General features: G+C 37.4%; 1 protein-coding gene across 10 annotated transcripts in view; it reads right to left on the reverse strand.

The window, feature by feature from the left end:
- ZMYM2 (zinc finger MYM-type containing 2) overlaps window positions 266–12913 on the reverse strand; it is a 93710-nt gene continuing 81062 nt past the window's right edge. For 8 of the 10 annotated variants that reach the window (XM_021379834.1, XM_021379824.1, XM_021379814.1 and 5 more), the window contains 7 exons: window positions 12336–12430; window positions 11528–11696; window positions 10436–10587; window positions 6917–7031; window positions 5626–5877; window positions 5123–5243; window positions 472–1788 (listed from right to left, as the gene is read on the reverse strand). In XM_021379834.1, the coding sequence (XP_021235509.1) occupies window positions 1596–1788; window positions 5123–5243; window positions 5626–5877; window positions 6917–7031; window positions 10436–10587; window positions 11528–11696; window positions 12336–12430 (1097 nt within the window). In that variant the 3' untranslated portion in view covers window positions 472–1595. Of the gene's footprint in view, window positions 1789–5122; window positions 5244–5625; window positions 5878–6916; window positions 7032–10435; window positions 10588–11527; window positions 11697–12335; window positions 12431–12913 lie in introns of those variants that run through there. The other 2 variants (XM_021379880.1, XM_021379870.1) reach the window with 2 other exon arrangements.

Raw genomic sequence — 12913 nt, forward strand, 5'->3', positions numbered from 1 at the left:
AAGAATAGTAGAAATTTAAATGAACTTGTTTTACAAAACAAAGCAACTGAAGCTTTATTTTTCTGTATAGAAAGACGAGTCTGCAAGTGCATTCTTCTTAAGCTAAGGAAAATGAAAAAGTCATGCAGCCCTTGCAAGAAACGAGCCCTAAGGTGGTATGTGTATATATATACACACACACACACATATGCATATATATACACACATACATACACAGACAGAAAATTTCCCCCTTTAATAAATGATTCGTCTCAACACACTTGAAGTCATTTAAGAAAGCAAAACTTATGACTACTTTATAGGAGAATATTTTACCACTTTTTTTTCAGAACAATAGCAAAATCATTGCATGAACCACCACATTGTTTGCATCAGTTAAACAAAAGCAAGGAACAAAATTTGAGCAGATCAGGAAATCAGACTCCTTACGAGAATAAGCACAATGAAAGGATACAGAACATATGAAAGGCGTTTTCTTCAAAAATTTATCAGCGTTCTGCAACATCACGTGTCATATGGCTTTTGTATGGAGGCATTAGTTAAAAGAATTTTCCCACCCATTGTCAAGTATTAACTGTATTTAAGTACAGCAATGCAAGAACAAACAAGTTCAAATTTAATATACCATATTACTTTATGTAATACAGCATCAAAATTCATTTCGCTAAGGCTACAAAGGACAGATTTACAGTGATATGAGGTACCAGCATTTATGGTTGGAAAAGTAAAGACAGAAAAGAATTATATAGCATTGTCATCAGACATTTTTCTTTTTCTTTTTTCCCCCCCCACTTTTTCCTTTTGATTTTTTTTTTCTTTTGTCTCCCTTTTTTAAACAAAATACATGTCATGATGATCACATGCTTTAAGCTTATGTTCATTTATTTATACATGTATATATATATTATTTGTAGGGGCAATTGAGAGAGAGTCACAAATAAGGAAAGGACACTAAGGTTTTAATAAGGGCAACAAAAAAAAATGTTTTCACCAGAATAGATTCACATTACAGTACACCAATATTGACAGCATTCTCTTTTGTCTATTTTTGGTACATAAGATGGAATCTCTCTACATAACCTTATAAGGCTTCAGTAACTAAAAAGTAAAAAACCTATTAGTTTACAATTTATTTAAAAATTCTCAAAGACACAGCAAGTTCTAAACTTTAGTAGTGCTACCCATACACAACCATTCGGTTTAAGAACCCATTAAAAGAGAGTGTCCTTTCAAGGGAGCTTGCAACAGTAGAGTTGTGCAATATGGATGTCTCTTACTACGAGAAAAAAAAATTACACATGGCACATTCTCATTCATATTTTGCAATGTAAAAAGTTACAAACATACCTAGTCAAATAAATATAAATTAAAAAAAAGAATCTGAAATGTGTTTGTTATGTATCCTAGCATCACTACGCAGAATAATGGAAACTTTCACTCACAGACTATTTACATGTTAATACCCAGGTGAGGGTACACAATGCTACAAAACTCATAAAACAAAGGGTAAACTTGAAATGTTCTCCATAGTAAAAGTCTAGCAGCATAACTATATCTAATGCTGTTTGTTTTCTTGACTGTTTTGGAAGTTTGTTTTAATCTATGTCTTCATCCAGTTCATAATTGTCTTTTTCATAAATATCTTTTACTAAAAGAACCCGTACGAGCATATTTTCCAAAGTGTTGCGGTCCAGTGAGGTGGAAGTGTACCAGACAGAACTATCTGAGGAGACAGAGCATTCTGGTTGCAAATAGAACATGTCCGTCCTCTGATTCAGATTCTGTGGGCTACAAGGGAGAAAAATAAGGGGAATTAGAATAACAGTTTTACAGGATAAATTAATACAGTAACATTTCTGACATTCTGTGTTAACAAAACTCTACTTATACTTTAGCCAGCTACAAAATACAGATTACTGTGGAGAAAAGCTATCTTGTTCGTAGAGCTGTGCAGCCAGCCAGTCCTGCATCCTCAGGACAGTCCAAAGCGGATGCCCAGGACTGAACAAGTGTACATGAGACCGTAGGCTCTTCCAGTTTTGCAAAACTTTGCAACTCTAGGACTTGCTAAAACAGAAAACACGTTCTGTTTCTGAATACAGAGATTGGGCTTCCCTTGAAGATCAAGGATGGTAGTTCTGAGGTGCATGGAAGTGCAACAAGAAGCTAAATTCCTTCCTCCTCCTATTTAAGTCAAAGAGTTGACCACTAAGTCTCAAAATCCCTTAATTCCCGACCTGTTATATCTTGCAGTTCATATACTTTCTTGATCCATCTCAGGCATATCTTCTAATCCACTAACAAATTCTTACTCAACTCTTACTAACAAATACTTACTCACACTCTATCTTTCATAAATACTGTGGACTTCAGAATTCAACTGCATGTCATGTTTCTTTCATAAAACTATCAAGGTCACCTTCCAAGATTGGCTGATAAAATTACAGGTGTTGCTTTTCACCCATTAGGGTAAATTTTGGTTTCTTCTGCTCTTACATAAGTCAGATTGTCAGATTAGAAGTCAGAATATGATGTCTTAAAATATTCTAATAATTAAACTATATTCAACTCCTTCCTACATTTTGGACAAGCCAGTATTTTTGTAGAAACAAGCAATGGTGTATTGCTCACAGCCATGAATGAGAGGACCTCACACATTTCAGCTGCAATTGTCCATTGGTTGGCACGTGTATTTCAAACAGCTGACATTACCTCAAACTTTACAATAGTTCATATACAATACATTTTAAAGTATTAAATACTTTAATAAAATTATTTCGAAGATGCAATGTACATATTGCAGAAGTGGAACCAGGAGAAACAGTCTGCTGCTCTAGGTAGCAGTGACGACCAGTATCTATAGGATAGCGGGACTTGAAACCACACTTTAAATGATGACCATAATGGGCTTAAGTGCATTCCTTTTCCCAGACTTGAGGTGTTTCCAAAGAAAAGTGATTTAGTTGTTAGGGTAGTATGGTTAGGTTGCTGCTGGACTTGATCATCTTTAAGGTCTTTTCCAACCTGAGCAATTCTACAATACTATTCTCTGATCTCCTGGCTGTGTAATATCCATTCAAAAAACACCTTCAACAGTGTAATAATATGCCCTCTTCAAATTATGACAGTGCAAGGACAAAAACCACCCTAAAATCCCCCATCTGCCTCCCTGAACATTCAGAATTGAGCTCATTACGAAAAATATTATTATGCACCTTTGTCTACCTAAGGTGTGTCCAATCCGCAGTTTGCAGGCTGCATGCAACCCTGGGCAGCTCACACTGTGATCCCACAAGATCAAGCTTTTAACATGATCATGTGATGTTTAGCGATATTTCTCAGGAGTTGATTGCACATAGCTCGTGCACAGACTGCATAGGTGACACGAGAATGCTGTGGAGGAGTGGGTGCAGCGCAGTGCTAACTGCCTCTCACACCCACCACGCACACTCAGTCAAATCAAAACCCGTGTGGATGACACGCCACATGTGTTTGTGACACTTGGTAAGTAAAAAGCACTGATTACCAACAACAATATTTCAACCTACTTAAGTGTGTGTGTGTATGTCTGTGAAGACGCGTGTTTTTCATTATTCAACAGACATTAAGTTTTCTTATTTAATTAAATTTGGGCTTGTGTTATTTCGTAAAATAATTTAATAAGTTAACTCATTCACTGCAGAGAAATATCCAGAACACTCATGCAGTGCTGACAAGCTTTGCAATTTTTAATGACTTCAAGGTTTTTCAATGAAAATTGATTTATGGTAAGCTCAAGTTATGGCAAATAATGGTATGCATTTTGATACACTGGCTAAACGCCGCCCTGAGAGCAGCAAAAAAATATGCAGCCGTGCTTTCCGTTTTGATACAGAAATTTGAGAACAGGTTTCAAGATTTCTGAAAAAAATTATCAAAAATCATCAGTTTCACATAAACAAGGTCAAATCTCCAACTGCTTTTATGTTCTCACTGCTCTTTTTTATATGTTTAAAAAAGGGTTTTGCTGCTTGTATACCTTAATTTTATATTTTCTGTGCAGCCCAAGACAATACCTCTTCACTCCAACTGGCTCAGGCAAACCAAAAGGTTGGACACCCATGGTCTACGCCATTCTTCACTTTTAAGAGTAAGATATTACTTCGCAACACAAGCTGGATCTCATACTTCATTTGATCTACTGTGATGCATACAAATGTAATTTTTATTCTCTTGTATCACTTGCCTATAGTCTACTTACAGTTACACACATTAAGTCTCCATTAAAATCAGTTTAGGCAGTGGCTGTTTCAATTTTAAAAAAATATTTCCCGTGAAATTCTGTTCTCAAACACTTCCAAAACACTTAGCTACTAAATTAATTTTTTGTAACATCTCCCTAAATTTTCTTTTTAATGTATTAGTACATTGTTAAATGTATTAATCTCTGAAGAGATAGGAGGGAAACAAGCTGTTTCTAAACACAGAGTTACTGAAGATTATATTTTGTCTTCTGCAAACTTCTAACATCCAGCCTGAATCTCCCCTGGTGCAACTTAACCTCTCGTCCTATCACTGTAATCCAGGAGAAGGGGCTGACCCCCACCTCCCCACAGCCTCCTTTCAGGCAGTTGTAGAGAGCGATTTCTCCCCCGAGCCTCCTCTTCTCCAGACTGAACAATCCTCATTCCCTCAGCCACTCCACATAAGGCTTGTGCTCCAGACCCTTCAGAGATTTGTTGTCATTCTCTGGACATGCTCCAGGGCCAAATTTTCTCAACAAAACTCTTACTGAAGAGGCACAGACATCACAAACAACATTCCAGTAGCAAAATCTACAAGATTCCTTGCTGGTAATTCTTAATTGGTAATTCTCTGCAGAGATGCTTGGGAATTTTGTGTAAGAAATCATTCCCAGATGAAGCCCTTGACAGTCCTCTGCCTGCTTCCATACTTTGTGCAGGTGTTGTCCAGTTACAGGACTGGAGATTTCAGTGCTTTCATTTAGATGTTTTTGGGTTTTTTTTTAGAAGAATTCAATACATTCCCTTTGCTTGAGCATATTTGATGTCTCATTAAAACATTTCCCTTTTGTACCAGGTCTTCTCTAGAACTCTTCCTTTATACTCCATATCACACATACCTTTTAGACAGATAGCACTCGAACAGTTTCACAGGGCATCTAGCTGGATCAGACGTGTTTTCAATTTGTTCAAATACTGGTTCATCATCTTCATGTTTCCTTTTCCCAGTAGTAATTTTATCTTTAAGAAGAAAACCAACAACATCTAAGCCATAACAAAGTTATTTCACATTTTTCAGTAAATACCCCAGAGTGGACTGACTAAAATTCAACCTAAGTACTGCAACACAGTCGTCACATCTACATTTATCTATGCACTGGAAATGCAGCCCACAGCCACATCAGAGTCTCAGCACGTAGCATGGAGACCAGAGGGCTGAAAGGGATCATTTAACGCAGAGACATTGTATTCCCAAAAACACACTCCCATTAAAGACCCAAGAGCCAAGAACTGAACTTTACATAACAGCAGACGTCTGGCTCCTGGCAAGCTGCCCAGATGTCCCTCAGATGAGTGAAACGTGGATGTTCCTGCAATACTTATTTTGGAACTGTCATAATACCTTCATTATCAGCTCTGCACAGGGAAGACACTTGATATCGAAGACAAGCTTTGCTTTCCATTGTTAGAGGATTTTTTTTCCACTGTCTGAAAACAGTGCCAAAAGAAAGTCTTAAGTGCTGCTCCACTGTTTTCAGACCAAAATACTTGGTGTTAAAGTAGAACAGAGTATTCAGAAGAGCAACCGGTGAATGTGACCCTAGCTGTTTAATCCTCCATAGATAATCCTCTTCCACTCGAGAGAATATTGATCCTTCAGAAAAAAATATTAGAGAAAATACAATGGATTAGCCCATAAGCTGTCCAGATATGAATAATAATAATCATCATCAAGTTTCTGTTTGCTGTAAAATTTAATAAAATGCTTGTGACAAGCACCTCTCATAAGCATATTTAATTATATGCCTATAACCCCTCAAAACCACCCTGTAAAGACACTGGAACCCACAGTTTCAGGAAAAGACAGACAACGGGATATATGCAATTTCACACAGAACATATTTCTTACATGCAATTCCCTTGCATTATTACATAAAAGCAAATGTTCAAGGGCCTAATCTCTTAGTCCTTTCACAAAAAGCACATTTTTGAGTTTTCTTTATTCTGCTCAGGCAAGGCCTCTGCATAGGTACACCTTCTTTCTTATTGCTCATGGATATCTCACAGGCCATGTGGACAAGGGAGGGCCATAAACAGAGCCCTTCTAAGCTATACAGATAAAAGACAATATCAAGTAAAGAGAAGAAGGGCTGGTAAGGAGGAGCCCTCACTCACAAGAAGTTTGTGACAGAGATGAAAGAACGGATTCTGTAGTTTAGTGCCAAAATGGATCTGCTGGGAAAAACTTCCTGGTATACCATACTTCTGTTTTCTATATGAACTGACAACATTCCTGAGCTAAGTGTTCCAAGTAGACAGTTCTCCCAGCCCAGGTAAGACTTAATACATAGCTCATTGGTCCAGCATTTGCCTGGCTGTTTCCCAATTGGAAACTCACTTGAGCAAAAATAAACTCAGCTCAGAAACAAACAAACTGAAAACCAGCCAACCTCCTGAAGATCAATAGTTAATTTCAAATAAACAGGTGGTGGCAAAAGCAACTCTTGCAATGTAGATTACGAAGAAACAAGATAATATTTATAGGTACAGTCTTATTTGAACTCTTATATGAAATCTTTATGATGTTTAATCAATTACTACCACAATATATAAAATATTTCTATATAGCTACATGCTTAAGAAAATGAAGCTATTAAGAGATGAAAAACATGCAGGGCTAAAAAGAAAGTTACCATCTGGAAGTATGCTTGGTTGCCAACTTCTAAGGATTTTATTTAACTCTTGTTCAAACGTCTGGTAGATTGGATCAATAAATATGTTGTCTTTTCGATTACTTCCATATAAATACTACAGAGAAGAAATTAACAGATAACATTTAAATATCAGATTAGAAGAAATTATGTGCTACATCATTATTTTTCAGCACAATACTTCCAAAAACAGTATTTGAAAATAAAATGAAATCCTGGTAAGTATTGGAAAAGTTTTAAATTCCAATACAATGTATGCTGTAAATTTCTAACTAGATGTGAATCATAAATCAATTACAACTCTAATAATTCTCTCTAAAATGTTCTTGTATCCAACACTGTATCAGTGAATGAGGAGTCATTTAAATATATATGTATATATTATCTTTTCCTACAGCTCAATCATCAAAGAAAAGAAAAACATAGCAAGAAGCTGCCATTTATATGTGAAGTCTGGTCAACTACAAAAGCATCTTCAACAAGTCTGAGCAAAAAAATCCAACCCCATACATTCGTGGTAACGATATGCAGAAGTGCAAGAAAAATGATAGGCTGATGTGAGGCACCTGCCCACTGTGCAGTCTATGTACCCTCACATTCTTGACCATACAAACTTTTTTGAACCAGGAATTAATGACTGAGGGCTACACTAGTATTTCATGTTAACCTCTCTTGAGACATTTCTAAGAAATGGAGGATTGGCTTCTTAACATTTCCACTTCAGTGTTATCTCTGAGTGAACGAGCCTGTTAGTGAGCACAATAAAAGTGACAGACAAAAAAAATGCACTCAGTTCTGGAAATGGCATCTATTTCTGTCCACGTACTTGAAATAACATCAAACAGCGTTCATTTTTACTGAACGATTCAGCACGTCTTGACTTTCTTATCTCTGCACTTCAGATTTAAAAAGAGGAAAATTAATTAATACATTTCCTAGAAGTTTCCAGCACATCTTCAAGTAGATGGGGAGCAGGCAGAACTACAGTCCCCAGCACATTCAAATACCCAGTAAGCCCTATTGGCCTGAATTTTGCCCAAATCACCCCGGATATTAGACTCATTATTAAATTATGCGCTCTTGTTTCATTAGCATTTTGCTGAGCATATGCCAGCATAGATCGAGGGACAAAGGAAAAGGCGAGCAGCTGAAGAGGCTTCAACTCCCCCTCTCCCAGTGCACCCAGACCAATTTTCTCCCACTGCTACAGACACTAATGACCCTTCCCCTCAATGCCATGTGCAAAAAATCAGCCTGTGTTGAGACAAAGGAAGGCCACAATGCAGCAAGGCTCCCAGGCAGGATAATGCCTTGCTCTAGAGGAACTCCTTCCACTCAATGCCCACCTCATAATGCTACAACCTTTATTTTAGGCATGATATTTTTCAGGAATAGTACTTCAGGTTTACCAAAATCATTATTGAACCAATTCTGGCTGCAAGCAGAACAATTTCAGCTTCAAATGAACCTGAACTGGGAATAGCTACTGGTTTCATTTGGGGACTACAAGGTTTTCCAAGAGTTTTGTTTAAGAAAAGCAATTATTGTACGAAGTCAGAAAGACAGCTTAGGGCTTGGAAGGACTCCTGAGCACTTCCACTGGGCTCTAACCATGGTACACACAGGAGGAAACACCCCAGCTTGAGTGAGGGCTTCACCACTGAGAGTGAGTGGAGTCATTTTGACAGAGGAGAGCGCTCTTTTTCAAATCCACATCTTCCACATTCTATTCCTTTGATGTATTATTATGCTAAGTAAAACATTGTTCATCCTGGCATCATTTGATCTTCCCTGAGCCCCTTCTGAGTTAAATGGAGCCAACACCCTTCATACAGCAACAGGCAATTTATCCCGTCTTTCAGGAGTACCTACACTGGTGCTGTCAGATGGAAAGAAGGGGTATGAAAATATTGGAAGGCAATGGAGTTTTGTTGCACGTTGCGAAAATTACATCACAGTTAGTGTACCACTAGCTGGTTTCTGTCTCTTTCCACAGACACACAGTTTGCCTTTAGCATACAGGTGTTGGCTGCAATCCTTGACAGATCACATTCTTACAAGTTTCTGCTCCTCTTGCCTCTGTGAAATGCAAACTCATCAGAACAGGGAAAATCTTCCTACAAGTCTGAATGCCAGGGGTACAAGTGGGCCATCAAGAGGCAATGAAATGAGGCCAATAACACCACCTGAATTAAATACCAGACACTAAATATACGCAATATTTAAAATAACATGAGTAGAAGTTCTTCCTTTAATGTTTCACCGTTGTGTGTTTGTTAAGAGTCCTGATACTTGTGTTGTAATGCACTCACACTGGTTCTGATGAAGCGAAAAATCAAATTATATGTATCGCTAATTTTCATAATAGACAAAATACACAATGTCAAAGGCATGAAGAAAAGGTGAAAAGAGAAAAGCTATTAGTTAAGTTCTATTTTCTACACATATAGCTCTCTCTGTTTACCAGCTCAACTGGAGTATTTTCAATTCAACAGGAAGATCCAGAGACAGTAGATCATGCGAGTGCAGTGGCGGAAAGCTAGCTGAATTGAAACATGCTTCGTAACAATACTGACTAAAATGCCAATGAATGCTCACTTCTCAATTTTCAACCAGGTGGGAAAAATACCAGCTAACTCCTTAATTTTGCATATTCTTAATACAGAAAACTTATTGGAGGTACTATTTTTTAAAAAAAGATTTTCATTAAAAGCAGAACAGCAGTTTGTGAACGCCTGGCTTTCCACATCACATGCCTTTTTTGTCTTTTAAGTTAAACAAAATTTTCTGTTTCTGAGCTCTGAATATGGTTTATTTTATCTATGACTCGCCTTATGTACCAAAAATAAAAACATACCCTGCTTAAAAGATAAACTACAGAAAACCTTTTTAAAATATCTCATGTTACTGCCTTCACATGCATCTAAACTGACCCCCTTTTGCTTTGAAATACAATATAATTGCAATCTGAGGGAGCTGGGGAATGGAAGGCAACAAATACAGCAGTTTCCTGCATTCTGGAAAGGAAAATTGACTGTTCCCAGTTTTCAGTAAAATAGGATTTCTCAAAACAACACTTTAAATGGCTTGTTTCCACTATCTGCTAAGTAATGGAGTTAGTAAAACCTTTACATCTCATTCCTCATTTCTTTCTTCTCTTACATTAAGCCATCTTCAGCTATCAAAATGAAGCACAGCGTGGAAAACATCATTATAGACTACAAATTCCTTGCTTTAACCCATTGAGAAGCTTTAAATTGTAACAGCATACCAGCTTACATTTGAGTTTTCAAAATGGGCCTGCAAACTCATCTACTATACAGACAGCTTTCTGTAATGTGATTTATACAGCAACCTCTCTGTGTTCCAGACTATAGCAATTATATTAATAGCTCCTAGCCTCTTCTCATCCAACAAATTCGCATTATCTCCATTCTCCCACTGAAACAGATTAGATCCAAATCAGCAGCTCCACTTCCCATCTCTACAGCCTCTACTAACCTCCTGAATCCCAAGACACAGATAATAGATGCTGTCAGGTGCATAGTTCTCTCCATTAGGCCTTCGAATTTCATTGACAAAATGGGCCAACCCATAGTTTAACTCAGCTGAAGTATGTGATAATAGATCTTCCTTTAATTTCACAGACTTTGCTGTAAAATAAAGAAAAAATGCTACATTATACAACAGTATTATTACACGGTGGGGGTGGGATGGGGTATTTTTGGACTGGAGTGGGGGAAACTGGTTTGATATCCTCTACACTAACCAACAAATGAGTTGAAATGTATGTAATAAGTAGTTCAAACGTCAGGTCTGTTTTAAAATAAATGAGGCTACTGGAGTACAGTCTAATTAATCAAACCCAGTATCACCCATTGAAGAACTTAAGAGTCATGCACAGCTGAGGATGACACAGAGACAGGAAGCAGCCCAAGATACTGAAGTGAGCAGAGTGGCAGAGGGAGACCTTCAGGAGAAATTGCAGCTTCCAAAGATCCAACAGCATAACACATTGGTGGTAAGATGCATGTGGGAGCTGAAGAACAGCAAGAGTAGCAGCAGTCCCTCTTTTTCCCCTCAGTGTAAATAATCCCACATAGAGAGGAGCTTTGCAGAAAGAGTAGCAACACCCCACAGGAGTGGAAGCCACACTATGTCAAAACTCCAAAGTCATGTAATGCCAGCCTCTGATGAAGATCTCTTCAACCTACAAAAAGTAGGATGCCCCTTCCTCGCAATTTAGAAGAAGCCCAGAAAAAGTGAAAACTCCAAGAAGAGTTACAATACAAGGAAAATCAGGATGCAAACAACAACAACAAAAAAAATCGAAACAGTCATGAGAAGTCAGGAGAGCTAGAAAAGTTTTGTCCTGGCTTGCACTAGACATGAAAGTCCCAGTGCACTGAGTAAAGAAAATTCTTTTAGGAAAAAAAGAGCGTGGCAACTCTGTGGTAAAATAATCATTGTTACTGTGGGAACAGTAGGGAAGTATGAAAACTTCTATTAAAAATTCCAGCTCAAAATCAGATGAGATCAACAATTCTCACTACCAAATAAGAAACTGGATGCCTGATTTTTGGAAATACTTACTTGATTTCAGTTCCTCTAATTCCGGAAGCTCTTCGTCTAAATGCCGAGACTTTACCCAGTGCTTCCATGCATTCACACCATATGTGTATTTGAACGGAAAACTACACTCTGAGTTTTCAGAGCTATCATCGTGAGACTGGTACTCTGACACTGCTTTCCTCTTCACTCCCTGACATTGAAACAAAGTGGTTAATGCAACATTAAGACACATTAATTCTTACTAAGTTTTAGTATCAGCTTTGTGTCGGGCACCGGGAACTCTGTATTTCCTGTTAGTTTTCCTTCTAAATGAAATAATATGGCTTATTTGTTCGCAATGCCTAAACTAAGATTTTTGACTGAAATTCTAGAGTAATTACAAGCAAATTAAAAGGGACTTTTAAAAGCATTTTATACAGCAGGTGCTATAGCTCCATTATAAGCTACAGTGATGCCAACATTCTTCTATTTCACTATGAAATGAAAGTGAGGTTTTGTTCCACGTAGAAGGTAGAAAAGCACAACTGAGAGCACAGTAAGTATATAAAATAGAGTGGGTAAAACACATGGCAACAGTTCTACCACTGTGAGTCCTCTACAGCCAAAATGGGATCAGAATTTAGAAACTGCACTCCTATTAAAGCCAACAGTTAACTGCATCAGACACAGGACTTAAATTATTTTAAGAATATCAATTTACAACAAGAAAGATTAGAAACCAGGTATTAGTAAGCAATTACACATTTTAGAGCAGTAAGAGAACTGAAAAAAACTAGCATATTTTTGTCCATTTAAAATTTGTTACGTTTTACTAGCATGATATCATTACCTTCTTTTTGGAACGAGGCCTTGGCTGCTCCTCATATTCCTCCCCAAAAACAGGAGGCAATAAAAACTCATTTTCTGTATCAAGCTCTTCAGTTGCTGAAAATACATTATGAAAAACTTATTTTTAAACTCCTTTTGAGCAATGCTGGTTTGAAAAAACAAATCATATCAGTGAGCATTAATGTAAAGATTCCACACAAAAGCACGCGCATGAAACATTAATGACAACTGGATTTTGGCAAGAGGGAATAAATGTATTTGTATCTTGAAGGTAAGGCAGAACCATCAAAGTGCTTTTTCTACATAAGTTGCAAAGGACACAATGTTGAACATTTTCAAGGACTATCTCACATCACTAAGTCAGCATTTCTTCCTCCAGATCCCTACATAATTATTCCTGCCTGGGCATTCTTTGATATGAAAATGTTTAAGTTATGGTGAAAATGTAAAGCCATACATGGAAAAAACACAAATTTGCTTAATACAAGTACTTTGTTCATGGAACGCTATTAGATGTATTCATTCTTTGTATTTTACACAGCAACTGTTCCTGGTTAAACATGTCGGAGCATCAACTCT

This window comes from Numida meleagris, chromosome 1 (assembly GCF_002078875.1).
Source record: "Numida meleagris isolate 19003 breed g44 Domestic line chromosome 1, NumMel1.0, whole genome shotgun sequence".
Lineage (NCBI taxonomy): Eukaryota > Metazoa > Chordata > Aves > Galliformes > Numididae > Numida > Numida meleagris.